This window comes from Loxodonta africana, chromosome 4, assembly GCF_030014295.1.
Source record: "Loxodonta africana isolate mLoxAfr1 chromosome 4, mLoxAfr1.hap2, whole genome shotgun sequence".
Classification (NCBI taxonomy): Eukaryota; Metazoa; Chordata; class Mammalia; order Proboscidea; family Elephantidae; genus Loxodonta; species Loxodonta africana.
This window is the reverse complement of record NC_087345.1, coordinates 51,383,695-51,405,883: the sequence shown is the minus strand read 5'-3', so window position 1 is coordinate 51,405,883 and position 22,189 is coordinate 51,383,695. Positions and strand designations below refer to the sequence as shown.

Here is a 22,189-nt window from a genome sequence, read left to right as displayed (position 1 = left end):
CATGACCCAGCCAAGTTGACATACAATGTTAACCATCACAGGAGACATACCTTTTTGGTATCTGTACTTCTAGGGTATGCTTCTGCTTTTTGATTCCCCTTCTGTTTTTCCCTGTGCACATGACTGTTCTTTTCTTACAATTTCTCACCTCATCTTTTGTTTTCTTTTTTTCTCCCTTTGATTTGAGAGAAATAAAATGATGATAAATAATTTGGGTGAGATGAATTATAAACCAAAGGAATAATGAAAAAGTGTGGTGGCAAATATACACATTTCCTTTTTTGAAATTCTACTTAATTATCAAATACAAAGAGTGTGTTTGTCTACTATGCGTGGAAAGAATGTCTCAGAAATCCATTTCTGCACTCGAGGAATTTAACTCTTAACTCCTTTTTTAAAAAGAGCTTTGAAAGAATGAACTTACAGTTAATGGCCATGTCTTATTCAGACACACGTATCTTTCTGTCCTGGTCATTATGCCTCTTTAGGCATGTCAGGTGCAATTCATTGCAAGAAGAGCTCAGTCTAATCAGGGTCCAGAGCATGGTGAAAGTATTTATTTTGAGCTCCACCTAAGACCCTGGTTCTCAAAGTGTAGACCCTGGGCTAGCAGCATCAGCATCATCTGGGAACTTGTTATATAAATCTCAGGCCGTACCCAAGGCCCAGTGACTCAGAACTTCTGGGGATGGTAAACATCAGATATTTGATTTCATACATTTGTAATTAGTTGATGTCGCTATTTACTTTTTGTTGTTGAACATTGATGATATGTAGCAAAGCTTGAAACCCTTTGCCCTGAGGCATTCTGTGTAAACTGATTTCATATGCTATAACCCTTTGCCCTTGAGTCGCTTCTGACTCATAGCGATCCTTCGGGACAAAGTAGAACTGCCCCATAGAGTTTCCAAGGAGCACCTGGTGGATTTGAGCTGCTGACCTTTTGATTAGCAGCAGTAGCTTTTAACCACTACGCCACCAGGGTTTTCTGTGCAATGGAGCACCATTATCTTCATCACATAGACTTCTTGTCTGTTTCTCCCTCTTTCTATGTGGGCAGCACATGCACTTTTTCTTTCTTTCTTTCTTTTTACCAGAGCTAAATATATCTTCTTTTCTCCCTTCTGTCTAGAGTACTGAATTTCAAGAAAATAACTTGTATCCTTCAATTAATTATTGTATTTTTTCTATTATTATGGGGTACATATCAGAGTTAATAGCTGTCTGGAAAGGAAAAGAACAATTAGTAGATTCCTACATTATCCTCTGCTTAAATTTCACATAAGAAATTAATATATTTATATTCAGTTAAATATTATGCTGTGAGGACAGGTAATAATAAATACCATGTTTTAATTTTAAAAAACTATAAAAAGCATAACTAACTGAAGAATGGATTTAGCCTGGTATGCTTATTAAGATATAAGAGGAAGTATTAATTTTTCAGTACACCACACAGATTGTTTAATTCTTGTTTTACTGTTTTTTAAATGTGTACTTTATCTTTAATCTCATATCTATGTATCTGTAGAGTTAGCATGTACACGAATTTCATAGTGTCTTCCTGTTTTTAAATGTAATTATTAACAGCTCTGTTTCCTTAATAATTTTCTGACCCCCAAAATTATATTTCTTTGTGTGAGAGATGAGAAAGCACAGAATGTTAGGTAACACACTAAAAAAGTGATGTAAAGTTTTTTTTTTAATTGTTGTAAAAAACATATATAACACATTTGCCATTTTAACATTTTTCAGGTGTACAATTTAGTTAAATTACATTAATCATAGAAATGGCCCAAGTGTCTCCAAGTACTGGCATTTAAAACTGTCACTTATTTTTTTTTTTAAAAAAGTAGGCTTCATAATCCTCAGGTTATCTCTACTCACCATGCTTTGCCAATTAAAGTTTAGAAATGCTTGAATATAGTCCATGACTGTGGTTTATTATATATCCTTGAAACAGGAAATTGCCTCTTGATTTTAAGAAGTGGGTCTTTTTAGGTTAGCAGACAATTTGTAATACTTATTAGCTAAATAGTAAATAATGGACTCTTTCAGCAACCTCCAGGGAGCATTTACAATTTCTAAAGTTTTTTTGTTTCTGTGCCCAGCTCAGGCCTTTCATATCATTTTATAACTATTTTAGAACTGTTAAATTCTTGAGCATGAAGCAAGCAGGGGAACCCAAAGCAAGAAGGATAATCATTAGAGCGCAGCTCCACAAGTCTGGCAGTTGGACATATCTCCGTCATACTTGGATTGGGTTTTATTTGAAGGTCCACACTGAATAAGGCCAGACACCATTACTTTCCTTTTAATAAATCCCTTGCTATGTAAAAGCAGAAAACTCTTTCCTTGTGCATATCTTCAGTTTTAAAAATGAGTCCAGCTTTTATGTTTTTATTTTGTTTTACTTTATGCTCTGTTGCTGGGAGAGCATTATAACAATTCTTGAGGTGTGGTTTCAAAGAATCTGTGTGACTCTATCTGCAAAAATTCTAATCTTGCAAAGCTGTCCTGAAAGTAATCTCAGAATCTGAACTTAACATTTATTCCATTTACATTACTAAATTAAATTAAGAGTGAGTTAATGTTAAACCACGGAGCCCTGGCACTGTGGTTAAGAGTTCGGCTGCTAACCAAAAGGTCAGCAGTTCAAATCCACAAGCCTCTTCTTGGAAACCCTATGGGACAGTTCTACTCTGTCCTGTAGGGTCACTATCAGTTGCAGTTGGCTCAAGGGCAACATGTTTGGTTATGGTTTAATGTTAAACCTACCTTGCCCTGTTCGTTAATTTTAACGTTACTTAAATGTAAGAGATGAATATATCTCAGTGTCAATATAGCGGTTTGTATATACACATCAAAGACAGAAGAAGTTTTAAAGAACCAGTAATAAAAATCAATTCAACTCATATTTGCAACATTTATCTGTAAATTTGCTCATGTTATTTCTTGTTGAATCGTCTACAGAGATTTCTTTTTTAAGAAAATTCAGAAAAATTGTACCAGAAAAAAACCCTGGAATGTCCTGCAATTAAGGGAAAGACAAAATAAGGCTAAATAATAAGCATGTCCAGCACACATAAAATCTTAATTGCAAATCACCTTTATTGCTCTTCTTACATTTCTTCTGTAATAGCAACTTTATTGTTTCAGAAATTTATTATTTTTCTGAATTCAAGAAAACTTGGCTTTCACACTTTGCAGGTCAGTTTCTTCTGGAAGAAGCTCGTCTCTTAGAAGCAGCTGAGATGGCAAAAAAAGCAGCTGAACTAGACAGCACGGAGTTTGATGTTGTCTTCAATGCTGCCCACATGCTCAGGTTAGTCTTTCTTACTGTACTTTAAAGACCAAAGTCCTGGAATAGAGGAAGCAGTGCTCTAAGCATTGCCTTTAAGAAAATGTAGAGATTTGAATTAATACACATTTCTTTTATGCTACTCAGAATGAATTAATTATCCCAATTTCCCTGTTATTCCCCTTATTCCATGTTCTTAAAGTGAATTATGCTTAATAAATATGTAAAAATCAGTTAGGACTTTTTTATCTATTACATTCTGTATGTATAATACCTAGGGCGTATGAGGTTACTAGATCTTTTACAAATTGTTGAGACACCATCTCCCTCCCCTCAAAAAATCGCTGGCCAAAAAACACAAAAAGAAAACTGTAAAATTGAAATTAATGTGTTTAATTAAATGTCTATAACAACAACAACAAAAAAAACCCGTTGCTGTCGAGTCTAGCATTCTGTCAATTAGTTAACTGCTTTTGAACATTTGTGTATTTATATGAATTAGAGTCAATATGGCACGTGAGTATACTTTCATATGTTTGATAGTGGAGAGGATTATCAAATATAAGTATACTTAAGGCCTATCAGATTCTTAAAATGACCCTGTAATTAGCACTACTGTAACATATTGAAACAATAATAATAAAAGAAGATAAAAAGGCAGATCAACAGTATTTGTTATGAATATAAAAAGTGCATCCAGAGATAATATTTTAGAGCTAAAGGCAGAATATTTTTAAGAAACTCAGGTTATCTATATGGTTGTTTCAGAAGCATTATTTATTCTCTTAGCGTGTACCTCTTCTCCTATGCTCTTACCTGAACTTCACTCTGTTAAATCTCCATGTAAATGCTGTATTAGGGAAAGCCCACCCTACGGCCTCTGTGCTTGGCTTCTAGCGATAGACATGTAATCGCTCCAAATTATAAGGGAAGAAAAATAATTGAGGAATTAGTTGAAATTTGCATGCTTTTAAAACATGAACTTGTGAGAAAAGGAGAGGAACTATTTATGTAACTGAACTATTTTGAGATTGTTGTAGATTCACATACAGTTCTAAGAAATAATACAGAGAGATCCCCTTGTATTCTTTATCCAATTTCCCCCAGTGATAATATCCTACAGAACTATAGTATAATATTACGCAAAGGATATTGACATTGATACAATACACTGGTTGTATTCAGGTTTTTCCAATTATACTTTACCCCCTCTGTATGTGTATGTCTGTATATTCAGTTCTATGCAATTTTATTACATGTGCAGGTCACATACAGTCAAAATACAGAATAGTTCCCTCACCATAGGCATCCTTTTATAACCAGAGCCCCACCTGTTTACCTAAGGAACTAATATTTAATGCAAATTTTGTAGATTAGTTTGGTCTTATCATTGGAGATTGTTATTAGAACTGTCTTAATGGCTTTCTACTTTTTTTAAAATAAGTTATGAATAAGAAATTCAAAGCCTGGCTGAGAGAAAAACGTATACTATGAGGTTCCCGTTGAATACCCTCACTCCCTATTTATCATTCGCGAAGCACTTGTTTTAGGATGAACCCAAGAAAGCTAACATCTACAAAGAGAAATCAGAATTCAATTGACTGCTGGTACATTTATAAAATAAACCGTAGCCAATTTGCAAGAACCTTCAATGCAAGAATAATTTTTCAAAGATACCTTAATTTGCATGACAAGGTTAGGTGCTGTTTTAGGGGAGAGAACTTTGTGTTCTTCATGAATAAAGCTCCAAGCTGTTAGTCACAATAGATCATTTGCAAGGGTAGGAAAGCACACGTTTCTACAGGCTAATTTATCTTAATCATAATAGATATTTTCATCAACAACACATTTCACTGCATATTAAATCGGTATGTGAAATTCAAGGTCTACCAATGGAAACCAATTGTAAGAACATTACAAAACATGTCCTTGTTGAATATATACTTGTAACTTTTTTTTTTTTTAAGTTATAATGCTAGAAACCAGGGGAAAGTATTGATTGCAAGTTGGCAATATGGAAATACTTAGGATTTATTTTTCAGAACTTTCTCTCTAGCGTTCTGCATTCTGCATTCCGCATTCCTCATTAATGTTGCAGTCAGTTAGCCCCTTCATATACTGATTCATTACGACCACAGCAGCTTGGTCATATCCTACTGAACTTGGTGGCAATCTCCATTAATGGTCTTACTTACTGTTCTTGCTTTTTGACTCATCAAATTCAAGCATTTCTGGAGTACTCACTGTATTAACTGAACACCAATCTCTTTATTAATCAAAAACATTCAGGGTTTTGTTTTCCCAAAGTAAGAAAAACTGGTTTTCCCTTGAATGCAGCCTTATTATAATGGTTAGCTCTCAAGATTTTTATGTTTACACGTTCCATTTCATTTTTGACGATTTCCAATTTTCCTAGATTGACACTTCTTACATTCCAGCTTCTGATTATTAATGGATGTTTGCAGCTGTTTCTTCTCCTTTTGAGTCATGCTACATCAGCAAATGAAGGTCCTGAAAGCTCTACTCCATCCGTGTCATTAAGGTCTACTCTACTTTGAGGAGGCAGCTCTTCCCCAGTCGTCTTTTGAGTGCCTTCCAACCTGGGGGGCTCATCTTCCAGCACTATATCAGACAGTGTTCTGCTACTATTCATAAGGTTTTCACGGGCTAATTCTTTTCAGAAGTAGACTGCCAGGTCCTTTTTCCTAGTCTGTCTTAGTCTGGAAGCTCAGCTGAAACCTGTCCTCCATGGGTGACCCTGCTGGTATCTCAATACCGGTGGCATAGCTTCCAGCATCACAGCAACACACAAGCCCCCACAGTACAACAAACTGACAGACATGTGGGGAAGACCAGTTAATACAACTATTATTCAAACTTATGCACCAACCACTAAAGCCAAAGATGAAGGAATTGAAGATTTTTATCAGCTTCTGCAGTCTGAAATTTATCGCACATGCAATCAGGATGCATTGATAATTACTGGTGATTGGAATGTGAAAGTTGGAAACAAAGTAGAAGGATTGGTAATTGGAAAATATGGCCTTGGTGATAGAAACAATGCTGGAGATCAGATGATAGAATATTGCAAGACCAATGACTTCTTCATTGCAAATACCTTTTTTCACAAACATAAAAGGCAGCTATATGCATGGACCTCACCTGATGAAGCGCACAGGAATCAGATTGACTACACCTGTGGAAAGAAACGATGGAAAAGCTCAATATCATCAGTCAGAACAAGACCAGGGGCCTTATATGCTTATATGCAAGTTCAAGCTGAAACTGAAGAAAATGATAGCAAGTCCACGAGAGCCAAAATACAACCTTGAGTGTATCCCATCTAAATTTAGAGACAATCTCAAGAATACATTTGACATGTTGAACACCAGTGCCTGAAGACCAGGCGAGTTGTGGAATGACATCAAGGATGTCATTCATGAAGAAAGCAAGAGGTCACTGAAAAGACAAGAAAGAAAGAAAAGACCAAGATGGGTGTCAGAGGGAGACTCTGAAACTTGCTCTCAAACGTCAAGCAGCTAAAGCAAAAGGAAGAAATGATGAAGTAAAAGAACTTAACAGAAGATTTCAGAGGGCATCTCGAGAAGACAAAGTATTATAATGACGTGCAAAGAGCTGTAGATAGAAAAGCAAAAGGGAAGAACACGATCGGCATTTCTCAAGCTGAAACAACTGAAGAAAAAATTCAAGCCTCGAGTTGCAATAGTGAAGGATTCTTTGGGGAAAATATTAAACGATGCAGGAAGCATCAAAAGAAGATGGAAGAAATATACAGAGTCATTATACCAAAAAGAATTAGTCGATGTTCAAACATTGCAAGAGGCGGCATATTATCTGGAACCAATGGTACTGAAGGAAGAAGTCCAAGGTGCTCTGAAGGCATTGGCGAAAAACAAGGCTCCAGGAATTGACGGAATATCAATTGAGGTGCTTCAACAAACAGATATAGCGCTGGAAATGCTCACTCATCTGTACCAAGAAATATGGAAGACAGCTTCCTGGCCAACTGACTGAAAGAGATCCATATTTATGCCTATTCCCAAGAAAGGTGATCCAACCGAATGTAGAAATTATCAAACAATATCATTATTAGCACAAGCAAGCAAAATTTTGCTGAAGATCATTCAAAAGTGGTTGCAGCAGTATACTGTCAGGGAACTGCCAGAAATTCAGTCCGGATCCAGAAGAGGATGTGGAACCAAGGATGTCATTCCTGATGTCAAATGGATCCTGGCTGAAAGCAGAGAATACCAGAAGGATGTTTACCTGTGTTTTATTGACTATGCAAAGGCATTTGACTGTGTGGATCATAACAAATTATGGATAACATTGCAAAGAATGGGAATTTCAGAACATTTAATTGTGCTCATGAGGAACCTGCACATAGATCAAGAGGCAGTTGTTCAGACAGAACAATGGGATACTAAGTGGTTTAAAGTCAGAAATGGTGTGCGTCAGGGTTGTATCATTTCACCATACCTATTCAGTCTGTATGCTGAGCACATAATCTGAGAAGCTGCACTGTATGAAGAATACAGCATCAGGATTGGAGACTAACAACTTGCGTTATGCAGATGACACAGTCTTGCTTGCTGAAAGTGACGAGGACTTGAAGCACTTACTAATGAAGGAGAAAGACCATAGCTTTTGGTATGGATTACACCTCAATATAAAGAAAAAAGCCTCACAACTGGACTAATAAGCAACATCATGGTAAATAGAGAAAAGATTGAAGGTGTCGAGGATTTTGTTTTACTTGGTTGGATCCACAATCAACACCCATGGAAGCAGCAGTCAAAAAATTGCACTGGGCAAATCTTCTGTAAAGGACCTCTTTAAAGTGTTGAAAAGCAAAGATGTCACCTTGAAAACAAAGGTGCACCTGACCCAAGCCATGGTATTTTCAATCACATCATATGTATATGAAAGCTGGACAATGAATAAGGAAGACTGAAGAGGAATTAATGCCTTTGAATTGTTGTGTTGGCGAAGATTTTTGAATATACCATGGACTGCCAAAAGAATGAACAAATCTGTCTTGGAAGAATGCTCCTTGGAAGCCAGGATGGGGAGACTGCATCTTACATACTTTGAACATGTTGTCCAGAGGGATCTGTCCCTGGAGAAGGAGATGATGCTTGGTAAAGCACAGGGTCAGTGGAAAAGAGAAAGACTCTAAACAAGGTGGATTGACTCAGTGGCTGCAACAATGGCCTCAGGCATAACAACAATTGTAAGGATGGCGCAAGACCAGGCAATTTTTTGTTCTGTTGTGCGTAGGGTTGCTATGAGTTGGGACCAACTCAACGGCACCTAACAACAACAGCAACTCAAGATTTTGCTTATTTAATGATATTTATAGTTTCCTGTGGAGATGCCACAAAGTACTAAATTGAATTTGCTACAAAGTGTTCCCTCAGGACCTCTATTCTTTTGAGTGATATTTAAGAGATAAAATTGGCAAAGTTTTGTAAACAGTTGGATATGAGGGAGAGATATTTCCATAGTTGTAACTTGGGTAGCTGGATTAATGGTTTTCTTGAAATCCAAAATGAGCAATTTAGGAAAAGCTTATAGTTTAAGATAAGGTCCAGGCACACAAATTTAACTTCCCCTCCCTTGCTAATTCCCAATGAAATAACCAAAAGAATCTATTAATGGAGGGGGGAGAAAAAGAACTGGTCATTCCAAATTAAAAAAAATATATATATGATTCCATGTAGATGAGATTAGATTGGAAAAAGCAAGGGTCAAGGACCAGTCACCAAGGGACAAGTCTGTATCTTACTGGAACCTTCAGGAGGTATTCCAGATGTTGGATCTTACACAGAACTCAGTTCCAAGTTATTGCATTTATCCTGGCTTATACTTTTTTTTTTTTTTTTATACTTGGCACAGGTAGTTTGTTAGGTAAAGTAGGAGTCTGATGCTGGCTAATCCCTACCACAGACAGATATGCTAGTTAGGTAGCTTGAAATTGCCTCAGCTAACTTGGTGTTAACCAAGTATAGTACAAGTGAGAAATGATACTCCAAAGGAGAAAAGTATCGGAGTTGTCTACAGTTTCCACTCTCACCCTCATCTACTCAGACCACAGAACAACCCTTGCTTCCTGTTAGACAACTTTAAGAAAACTGTAACTATGAGTTGAAATCGACTCAATGGCACAAAACAGCAACAACAGCAATGAAAACTAGAGTGGATAAAAATTTGTAGCTTCTCTCTGAGTCTGGGTTTGAAGTATCAGAAATTTCTAATAGACCCATTTCAACTCTCAGTAGTGGTTAAAAACCTTCCTCTGTAAACAAGTATAATTTTCTAATATGTGATTTTGTTTGGCAGTATAGATAAGAATGACAAATCAGAGGTATCAAAGTAAGCGATCCTTACGCTAGAAGACTGACATTAAAAACACAAGTGTCCCTTAGAATTTCCCTAATTCCTGTTACCAACATGGTTTAAAAGAAGACGATGTGGTGTGGAAACAGTATTAATGCTATTCACCATGTATGTTTGGCCTTCTACGTTTGGGAAACACAATAGAATTGTACTTTCTTGCTTTCTTTGAAGTGGGGCATGACAGTGGGTCTCATTTGGATCTTTGAATATGTGTAAAAGAGATGTAAGTCAGCTTGTGGCAGTAGTCAGCTGTGGCCAAAACTGCTAGCCAGCGATTTTCCTGTTTTTTCTGATTTGGAACTTATGAAAATATGTACCAAGGTTGACCCTCTATCACCTCGATCCTCAAGTGACCAAAGGGAGACAAACTTCCCTTCTTACCTGCATTAGATAGGTTGCAGGAGTGAGAAAAAAACTTGGTTAACTTCCTTAGATTTAGGCTGTGTTTATTATCACAATATAACCTACTTATGCATAATACATCTGTGAAAATAAAATAGGTAGTTGGGAAGAGGAACAATATAACATCACAAAAGGTTGCTAAGAGATTAATAGGATCTCTGAATTTACAAGTGTAATGGAGGCAGTGTACAGTTGATAGACTGATGTAGTAACTTAATTCTCTGGGTTAAAATAGAAACTATAGATATTTTCCCAGAACTTAATGGAAAAGACTAAAGACGTGAAAACAATGACTGAAAGGATAAGAGACTGATTAGAGGATAAGAGGATAAAATTGATAAGAAGACTGCATGCAAACACTCATACACAATTGTATTTATATACATACATAAAAGTGGTTATATATATATACATATACATACATAATTATAGTATATATTTTTTTTTGTATGTGTCTGTATATAGCTATATGTAGAGCCCTGGTGTTGCAGTGGTTAAGAACTCGGCTGCTAAGTAAAAGGTTGGCAGTTCAAATCCACCAGCCACTCTTTGGAAACCCTAAGGGGGAGTTCTGCTCTGTCCTGCAGGGTCGCTATGAGTCGGAATCCATTTGTCAGCAGCAGGATTTTTTTATAGTTTTATATATATATATATATATATATATATATACACACACACACACACACACACACACACACGGAGCATATGTGTGTGTATATATATGGTTACATGTATAGTTTTATTTGTTCGTGTATACATAAATGTTAATATAAACAGAAAGCTCTGAAAGAAAGCATAGGTCAGTTAAGTAATTATCAAGAAATAATTAGAGAAGATTTCTAAGGTAGGATAATAGCCTTCAACCATCATACTGAAGGCAAAATTAATAAAACTAGATCAACTCCTAGACTTCTTTTTATGTATGAGTCAGAATTTTTAGTTGCAAACTACAGAATCCACTCTTGCTAGTTTAAGAATAAAAATGAATTCACTGAAAATATTCTGTAGCCCACAGACTGTCTCAGTGGATCAGAGAGCTCAGTTCTATGCAGCCAGAAATAATGCCCAACCACCCAGGGAGACCTTCCCTGGAGCTCAGCAGCCTTGGAAGTCCTGAGTATCTGCCACCACCACCCACAAAGAACCAAGCAGAGCTAGAGCCACATTCATCAGAGGATGATTCTCCTAGGAGCAGCTGCCTCCCATTATGTTTACTTCTGAATTCAAGTCTTTTGAGGTTGCATCTGATTGGTGGAGCCTGAGTCTTGTGCTGCCACCTGGGCTGAAAGAAAGTTGCAATATAAAGGAGTTCCTGCTTTCTGCCTTGCGGCTAATTACCAAAATATAGGGAAGGGTAAGCAGGGTAATGAATGTTGACTGTACATGTTGACATCTTTATTATGTCAAATAGAATGAAAAGTATTGAAACATCTAGATGAGAGCATTTAAAAAAGCAGTTTGGTTAGCATCAAAGAAAAATACCAAAAGAATTTAAAATGCTAGAACTCGGTAGAGTTATGTCTACAGAGTTGTGAGAAGGGCATATTAAATTAATTATTCTATAAGAAGCATTTTGTATGAATGATTTTATTCAGTTTTCTCCCAGAACTGGAAGCAGTAGACAGCGTGAAGGTTTAATACCTGAAACGAAGGCTTTAGACACTGGAAATAAACTTGACCAGATGCACAGTATTCATAGGCGCAGTTTTTGTTTTTTGTTTAATCCACTTACAAGGTGTCATGGATTGAATTGTATCCCCCCAACATATGTGTCATTTTGGTTAGGCCATGATTCCCAGTATTGTGTGGTTGTCCTCCATTTTGTGATTGATATAATTTTCCTATATGTTGTAAATCCTAATCTCTGCCTATGATTAATGAGGCAAGATTGGATTATGCTGAAGTGGATAAGGGATATAACACCCTTGCTCAGATCACATCCCTGATCTAATATAAGTTTCCCTGGGGTGTGGCCTGCACCACCTTTAATCTTACAAGAGATAAAAGGAAAGGGAATCAAGCAGAGAGTGGGGGACTTCATACCACCAAGAAAGCTCCAGGAGCAGAGCATGTTCTTTGGACCTGGGGTTCCTGTGCGGAGAAGCTCCTAGTCCAAGAGAAAGTTGTTGATAAAGACCTTCCTCCAGATCTGACAGAGAGAGAAAGACTTCCCCTGAGCTGATGCCCTAAATCTGGACTCCTAGCCTCCTAGACTGTGAGAGAATAAATTTTTCTTTGTTAAAACCATCCACTTGTGGTATTCCTGTTATAACAGCACTAGATAACTGAGACACAAGGTAAAGGGGGAAAGTAACATTTATTCAGATATCTCCAACCTGCCTGGCACTGTACTTGGTATTTCATATCTATTACTCTCTTAGTCCTAACTCCGTATCTGTGAAGTAGACACTAATATTCCCATTTTACAGATAAGGATATTGAGCCTTTAGAGAGAGCAAACACCTCTCACACTTGGTGCAGCTGGGACTTAAACTTGGTGTTTTCTGACAAATAATGTTTTCGTTGTGTGTCATTGGTTTCCTCAAGTTTTTACAATTCAGTAACTACCCAGAAGTTGTGATTCTTCAATTAATTGAAGAAGAAAGAATTTATAGAAAGAGTACCAGTTTATTAAATGTATAAATAATCAATAATAGATCTCTACAATATTGTTAAATTATCGCTTTATGATAAATTTTAAAAGTAGATTTATGGTCATAGGAGAAACAACTCCAAGTTTATACTTTCAAAGGAATATTAATTTTTTAGAAATACCATCCTGGTACAGTGTCTGACAAACAGAACACTTACAGCTGAGTATACATTTTCCTTTTTTCCAAGCCTGAGGATGCAAGCTGACACTGCTCCTCAAGGTAGTAAGGAAAGCAAAAATTTACTACACTCTAACTCGTTCCCATTACTTCCACAATTTCTAGAGAGCAGAGTGAATATATGGGAGAAGAAGTGTTATGTTTTAATTTCTATGTTCAAATGCAGCAGTCTTATGTAAGTAAGTATATTGAAAATATAGAATTTACACATAGTAACTTCTTTATAAATTTGACTGGAAATGATAACACTGAAATTCTTAAGCAAGGAAGGAGCAGCATCAGATTATTTTCCCAAAGCAAATTAGGGGAGGAAAAAGATCTATATAGCCAGATATATCCATATGGATATATATATATATATTTGGCAAGGGTATTGCCCTTTCTACTGGGTATCCAAGGCATTCTAGGCCGTATACTTTCATCCTTAACACTTCCAGAAATTACCAAAGGTTTGGGTAACAGGAGTAGTTAAAAAATTCCCTGGATTTTCCAATTATAAATTCTATTTTCCTGCCAGCTTTTGGTCAACCCAAATCCACTGCCATCTAGTAGATTCTGACTCTTAGCCACCCTATAGGACAGAGTAGAACTGCCCCACAGAGTTTCTAAGGCTGTAATCTTTACAAAAGCAAATTTCCATATCTTTCTCCCTCGGAGAGCACTTAACCCCTGCACCACCAGGGCTCCCACATTTGGTCAAGCAGAGTCTTATTTAATTAGGTTGTAATAGGTTGTAAGTTCTTTAAAACAAAAGAGGGTGACAGGTGGGGTTGGTGGTAGACACCTTCCACCACAGTGCTTCTGAAACATTAATGTGCATTTGAATCACCTGGGAATCTTGTTAAAATGCATGTTCTGATCTAGTAAGTTTGGGTGGTGCCTGAGATTTTGCAAGTCTAATAAGCCCCAGGTGATGCCTGTGATGTTCTTGGACCACAAAGAGAAGCAAGATCTAGCCCGCCCTTTCTTGTTTCACTAACGACAACCCCCAACTCCCTCTCCCTCCGCAAGCATAAGGCCTTGAAGTGGTAACTTACTATATATAAATATTACAACTGACATTGCTGATACATATTTATTCCAGTACACAGTTTTTTCCAGTAAACTTCATTATCTTACTAGACACAGGTTTACCTCTGCCATTAGCAGGCCATGAAAGAATGGGCTCAAACTCTCATGGGGCATCAAGAAATTTCTGACTCAAATGGATTTTTGATGAAATTAAATTATCGGCCTACTCTTTTCCTGTGTTATTGCCACATTTCTGCTTTACCACTCCATTTTTTTTAGCTTTAGTTAGGTATAGGTTATGAAGCCATTTTTGGTGCCTTGACAAAAAAAAAATTTTTTTTTGACAGAGAAGATGCTTTCATCTAAGAAGTCTTGATGGTCATAAATAATTTATTGTAGGCATTTCATTGCAAGAATCTTTTTTGCTCCAGTGTTCTTACATATGTGACTCTGGTTTTGCTATTTTAAGATTTTCAGTACATTTTTATGACCTCATTTATTTTAGCTCTACTTCTATTCCTACTGTACAACTTATCAACTAAAATTAAAGTTTAGTGCTGCTTTGAGAAACTTAAAACTAAGAGTCAGTTTAGCCACTAGCAAGAACCCAGGAAATCTCAGCTACTGTTTCCTTCTGCTTTCATTATACATGAACAAACAGCTTTCTCTCTCTTTTTAAAGGCTTTTAAGTTATCCTTGAAAATAATCACCGAAACTTTAAAAAAAAAAAAATATTATGTTTTGTGTGAGGCAGACAGTGGTCATTATATTGGATAATTTTTAAATTCAAAATGGACAATTGAAAACATTAATAATTATACTTAATATCTTCTAAATGCTACTAGAGTTTTTATTTTTTATACTTTAGAGGGAACTCGTTTTAAATTTAGCAACCTCTGATTTTGTAATTCTTATAGAACACATAAAAATACAATTTTAAGTGATTCTTTTAATCATACTCTCTTCAGACATTTTACAGGGTACATTAAACTGTTATTTCAAAACGTAATTGACTCCCAAATTTCTTTTATGTCTTTTCTTATAAGAATATTGGACCATAAACCTGTGTTCCAAAAGATATTTTTCTTATCACAAAATAACACGAGAGAGGAAATAGATATATTTCATATATCTATTTGTTTTCACTCTAAGCCTACCTTTTCCCTGATGGCAGGAAAAACTAAATCTAAAGGCTTTCAATATACGATCAGCTTACTCCAGTGATATCTTGGGAGTTCAAGGTTTATTTCACAGCCCCATTTACTAATACCGTATAGGCATGTTTCTACCTCCTTACCTTTCTTTACCCAGAGAGGCCACAGATATTTGGACTAAAGGGTGGGGCTTATGGATATCATGGGCAGACATTGATAATGAGAAAGGAGCCTCCATCTGAGTCTCTAGTGGGTTAAGTCCTTTGTTGGCATAGTGATTAAATCTTTATTTACTAAATATGGGACATAATTTTGACGGTTAGGGTGGCATATTAGGTGGATTTAGCTGCCCATCCGGACCCAGCATAGCCACCTGGTATAAGTGATTTTTCTTAACTCACCATCTTATTCTTGGCTTTGTAAAATATCCTGTGGTCAGAATACAAGTTTATCTACATCTAGCTGGGGAGATATCGCGACAGAACCAATTGCTTGCCTCTTTACGTACCTTCTGGGTTTTCCATTTGGACACGTGGGCAAGTTATGTCTCCCCTCCATATCCAGTCGTAATCCCTTAAAAATGGGAGATCTTGAGGGTAAGAAAGTGAGTATCTCGCGCCTTTTTTACTTTTCCTTATCACCTGGGGCTTTCTTTGTCTTTTCCTTTGAGTTCCTCTCCCTCTACCCTTGCTTGGGAGAAGCTGAAGTACAGGGAGCAAAATACAACAGTAGGTTTCACTCTGTTTGGGCTTAAAGCTCTTCTGCTTAGCTTGGTCTGGCAAAGTTCACATTTGTCAATTTAGGGATAGAGTGGGTCAGGAAGTAAACCTAGTAATTGCAAATACCCCCCTTCCAAATCTCCTCTCACACTCAAGTGGTGACCTTTAAACATCATAGACAAAGAATATGGTTTCTTCCTTACTTAGCAGTTGATGAAGCAATGGTCAGGACATGTGTGGGGATGGGCTGGGGGAGGCGTGTTGGAGCAAAGGAAGCAAAACACCATTTGATATCTCAAGTAATCTGGCACAGAATAATACAGCACATATCATTTTTCTATATCTTCATGTATACAGAGATGGCAGCATAAACCTATCATTTAGATCTTTAGTTTTGAATCCTTGATTTCTATTTCAGCCACTTACCAACTGTATAACCTTGGGGAAGTTACACAACTTCTTTAAGCCTCGTTTTCTTCTTCTTTAAAACGTTGTTAATAATAGCAACTCTTTCATGGTGCTGTAACTGGTAAATGAGATAATCAATCCTTGGAATTCCATAAGTGACACATAGAAAAGAGGATTTAGAAATTTTCTGTTCTATAACCTGGTAAAATAAAGAGGACAGGGAGAAAGGATATGAGGATGCAGGAAATGTGTATTTTATCAACATCTTTCAACAGATCCTAATAGTTCTGGGAACCTGAGTCCTGCAATCAGTCCCTAACAATTTGGTGGTTGAGGTTCTTAACAATAGTTAGGAGAATCCCCTTAACCCCTAAGGGACTGGTAGAATATTGTTAATTTCCTCATTTTTCAAATGTTGATTAATGATTCAGTCATCTATACAATAAAGATTTATTAAGCTCTCCCAGGATGCTTCTTGCTTCTTGTAGAAGGGAATATAAAATACAGCACATATCATAAAATGGACATTGGTCAGTTCCTCATGAGTTTATAATCTTGTCTGAAGAATAAAATGTGAATATAAGTGAATTTGTTAGATACCGTCAAGTCAGTTCCGACTCATAATGACCCTATCCACAACAGGACGGAACACTGCCTGGTCCTGCGCCATCCTTACAATCGTTGTTATGCTTTGCCTGGTCGTGCGCCATCCTTATAATCATTGTTATGCTTCAGCCAATTGTTGCAGCCACTGTGTCAGTCCACCTTGTTGAGGATCTTCCTGTTTTCCACTGACCCTGTACTTTGCCAAGCATGATGTCCTTCTCCAGAGACTGATCCCTCCTGACAACATGTCCAGGGTATGTAAGATGCAGTCTCGCCATCCTTGCCTCTAAGGAGCATTCTGGTTGTACTTCTTCCAAGACAGATTTATTCTTTCTTCTGGCAGTCCATGGGATATTCAATATTCTTCACCAGCACCACAATTCAAAGGCATTAATTCTTCTTCGATCTTCCTTATTCGTTGTCCAGCTTTCACATGCATATGATGTGATTGAACACACCATGCCTTGGGTCAGGTGCACCTTAGTCTTCAAGGTGACATCTTTGCTCTTCAACACTTTAAAGAGGTCCTTTGCAGAAGATTTACCCAATGCAATGTGTTCAGTGGTAAAACTGGTATATTCTTTTCCCTATAGCTTTCCCATGCTGCCATAAATGTCTGCTAATTAGTTGTCAATAAAAACCATTTAATAATAGAAGCAAAATCCTGGGGTGAAAATGAATTTTCACAATTATATGGTATATATAATAAATTCTACTGCTTTTTTATTTCATTTGAGTATCATCTCTTCTACCTCTACCTTAGGATATGAAGATTTTAAACTAAATATATCCTTTGGGAATTCAACCACTGAAGTATGAAGACTTTAAAAAAACTAATAACCATTTTTTTTTGGTGGGAGGAGAAACTTTTCTCAGTTGAGTTGATTATCATTTTTAAAGCATTTCATCTACTGAGTTTCTCAGTTTTTCTTTTGATCTTTATTGACCTATGAACTTGAACATCTATAAAAAATGAATTTTAACGGTAACTCCACTTGCTATGTTAGACATCTATTGGTTGATCTTGCTTCAAAGTAACTCACCTTTTTGTAGTATTAAGTTCCTCTAATTTCCTACCTCCATGCCTTTTATTTTCCTCTGGGGAAAACTCTTCCAGGGCATGACCTAATGAATTCTGGTTCAGATTTCCAAATGAAACTAAACCAAAGTGATTCTGTAATTTGATGGAGGGAACCTTCATTAAATACCCTAGTGAGGGAAGTTTTACTGTTCCATACCAGACTAAAGTACTTTTCTTGACTTACTGAAATTGAACTTCAACATTTATGAGAATATAAATTGCACTAGCACATTATAACATGTCATGGGGCCAGTGGAGCCTTAGGTCAAGGGTTTTTACTCTCTCTATTACCCCATTAAAAATAGTAATGTTTCTAATTATTTTTCCTTTAAAATTTTAGAAAAATGTGTCTCTTTCTCCAGAGAGATGTTATCTCCAGTTATTCTTATAATTTATATTATTATATGGCTGTATGGGGTATATTTGAATAGTTTTTATTTACCTTGACCAAAATGCAAATCCAATCTTAAAGTCATGGTTAGCCTTCTCTTTTTACCTAAATGTGTGACAGTTAATTTTTGTTTTCTCTTCTTTATTCCTGACCTCTCTGTCATCTTCATGTCTCGAAAGCTTCCTAACATCATTGCTTCAAGAGAAGCTCCATTTCAACTGCAAGACCCCAAGCCGTTTGCTACAATTGTACACATTATAGCTAGGCTGTATGCATCACCTGTAGTTGAATTTGGCATTTTTCTTCAGCGTTTCTTCTGTACCCGTCAAATATTTCAGCTCACCTTGTAACCGCCTCTTAAGTCACTTCTTGTTATTTCCCATCTTAGAAGATCTCCTGAAGCAGCATGGCATGATTCAAAAACGTCTTGAGTTTTTAAAGGCTAATTATCTGAGTTTCTTTAGAACCATGACATTTGATTTCTTCTGCAAACAAGTTGGCAGAACCTAGGTCTTTGCTGTGAATTGCAAGAATAGGTGATGTACAAACTTATCGGTAGCATTCAGTGTGCATCTTATTTGTATAACTGTGCCACTCATGGTATTTGGCTGTAAGCAATAGAAACCGACTGTGGTTGTTTGAAGGCTATGGAGACTACACAATTCACTACAGGCTGGAGAGCAGGCGCTTTATTGTTCTTGCTGCTTGAATCAGCAGGAAACAAGTTACCCACAGAGGTCAAGAAGCAGGACATAAAACAATAGTTCTTTATAGGGAGAGTCTGGCCAGTGAAGTTGTCAACTAATAGGTTCTTGTCAAGCAGACTAGCGAATTGAAGTCAGCCAGACACAGAGTTGGAAGAACAGAAAGGTTTATTCACAGTTTGCAAACTGGGAGACAGGCAGGATCTTGTGACCTAAGGCTGTCAGGGCAGATTTGTTCCTTTTATAGGGAGTGACATGCATGTGCACAATCAGTGAGGGGAGGATCTGCAGTCTTTTGATGCATGTGCAGTCCACATAATTTTAGTGAATGGGTTTTTGCACACAGCTCTAAAAATACTGCACACAGCCCTGAAAAAATGGCAACGGCTTGCTACTGCCGCCCCAACAAGATCATATAGTGGATAGATTCAGAGTCAGTGCACCTGCGCCTCGGCCTTCTGCCAGGAGAAGACAATAAACCTAGGGATTTGACCAATCATGGTGAAGTGCTGTAAAAGTTGTAACAAAATTGTAACAAGAATAGACTTGTCTAAAGAACAACTATTATGGGATAATTAATAACCCTTTCATGACTGCCTGCTTTACCGGGACATAGCCTTCTTGCTTCCACCATTATGAGTGAATCTAGACATCCCTTCACCTTTCTGTCACTCACACAGGAATCAAAGACCCAAGTGAGGAGCATCCACTTAGCTAAGCCCAGACCATGTGCCTACTTGGTGACCAGAGAGCAAGGAGGAGGAAGAACTGGCCTTTTTACTTTCTGTAGACTGCACGCAATAGAAGGCCCCCCATCCCAAGTAGGAAAGGAAGTAGCTTTCTAGATAGATTTTTTTAAACCTGCCAATGTCCATTATTTCCATAAAACAAAAGCAACTAATTATTAATATTGACCATCTGTAATTAAAAAATTAAGATTTTTCTGGGGCATCACGTCGAAGCTAGAGAATCCCAACCCTATAACATATTATCTGGGTTAGCTTGGAAAAGCTAAGTAACTTTTCTGATTTCTAATATATATTTAAATTAAAAATAATAATACCAAATATGTAACATTATTTTGGGATAACATATAAAATTGCTCAAACACAAAGGCAAGCATTTAATTTGTAATGGACTTTTCTGCTTGGAAAGCTTAGTGTTTGATTAATGAGACTGTAATTTTTAAAAGTATTCTGCAGCACAGTGATTCTGTTCACCTATTTGCACTTTTAAATTAAATTTTTTTTTTTTTTTTTTTAACAGACAGGCTAGCCTCAATGAAGCAGCTGAGAAGTATTACGACTTGGCAGCCAAGCTGAGGCCTAACGTAAGTACTTTCCTAATGAGAACTATTACTGAGGGACAAACACAGAGCGTGTGATAGTTTTTAGGACTTAGGAGCATTTGGTACTGGGGTTTTTTTCTCTCTGATCTCTTGTTCCAAATACCTACTTAGTGTGCTAATTCAACAGTAAGATCTGCCTGTCTCAAGCTTCTATCTTTTTCCAGAGGTAAAAATTGCCATATTTTCTAGCATGTAAAAAGCACCATAAATTTGGATTCAGGTTTTAGCATTACTAAATAGCTTGCATTTGGATGACTTTTAAAATTGATTGCTTGAACAGTTTTTGTTTTGTTTTTTGCCATAGTATGAAGTACCTACAGACTTCTTACCATCATAAATATTTTTTGATTCTTACTTGCAGTCAAACCTACAGCTCTGTAACCTCTTTTCTATTCCACAGTCCTCATTTTTAATAACTGTTGCTTTTCAACTTTATCAAGAATGTTTTCATTAGAATTTTTCCTTGGGTAGTCACACTTGCATAAAGTAAGATGGCTATAAATCAGATCATTACTATTGAAATAGGGTAACCATTTATGAGAAAATAAAAACTAGTTTTGTATTGGTCTTCTTATTCACAGCACATAACTGAATTCCAGCACATTTCCTTTATTCTCATACACGCTGTGTTCTACGTCTCCAACACAAAAACCTTCTACCCTGCTCTCCTCTCTGGATCTAGACCATTTATTGAGAAATGTAATTTTGAAACAGTAATGAAAGTGCACATGCCACGTGACTACAAATAATGGGATCAGTCTCATTTCCTTACAGTAACTCCTCCATTAGGCCAGCATCTACAGTGTACTTGCTTTGTGATAAGATGCAGAAATGTCATACTCTAAAAGACCACATGGAAACCCTGGTGGCGTAGTGGTTAAGTGCTACGGCTGCTAAGCAAAAGGTTGGCAGTTCAAATCCACCACGCGCTTCTTGGAAACTCTATGGGGCAGTTCTGCTCTGTCCAGTAGGGTCGCTATGAGTTGAAATTGACTGGACAGCAATGTTTTTTTTTTTTTTTTTTTCCAAAAAAGACCACACAATGTAGTCATGAGGACTGAGCATCATCAGCTAATTCATTTATGCTCCTTGAAAGAGGCCCACGAGGAGGCAGTTTTTTTTAAGGAGATTCAACCACATGTAACCTCAGCCCTGAATTTAAATGTTCCCAGTTTCACTAATTTTGAGGTGCTTTAAGAATTGGTGAGCTGTTTGCCACAGAAGAAAATCATTTAATAATTACATTAGTAAGAAAAATAACTGAAATTCATTGTACATTGTCACATTGTGGGGATTTCAGCTAATGTCACAAAACAATGTGTGTATAAATTTTTGAATGAGACATTGACTTGAGCTATAAACTTTCACCTAAAGTGCAATAAAGAAAAAACAAATAAAATTCATCACACATTTACTGTGTGCCAGGCACAGTACAAGGTGCTTCATGTGAATGCCTTCATTCAGTTCTCACAACAACCCAATAAAATACTTTATGATCCCAATTTTTCTGAAGCTCAGAGAAGTTAATAGCATACCCCAGTATCACAGCTAATAAGTGGTGGTATCACATTCTAACCCTGCATGTGTAAAAGGATACATGGATGAAAAAAATGCAGCCATATCTTAGAGAGGAAATGCAAGCCAGATGTCCGAGAAACAAAATAATGTTTTGCTCATTTATTCAGCATATAATTTATGAGTACTTACTATGTGCCAGGTCTCTGGGTGGTACAAACAGTTTAAGCTTGACTACTAACCTGAAGGTTGGCAGTTCAAACCCACCCAGTAGTGTTACAGAAGAAAGTTCTGGCAA

General features: G+C 36.8%; 1 protein-coding gene across 1 annotated transcript in view; it reads left to right on the top strand.

The window, feature by feature from the left end:
- Window positions 1-22,189, top strand: part of TMTC2 (transmembrane O-mannosyltransferase targeting cadherins 2) — a 456,462-nt gene that overhangs the window by 372,554 nt on the left and 61,719 nt on the right. Inside the window, exons 10-11 of the mRNA XM_003405237.4 lie at window positions 3,211-3,325; window positions 20,295-20,358. Coding sequence (XP_003405285.1) covers window positions 3,211-3,325; window positions 20,295-20,358 — 179 coding nt within the window. The remainder of the gene's footprint in view (window positions 1-3,210; window positions 3,326-20,294; window positions 20,359-22,189) is intronic.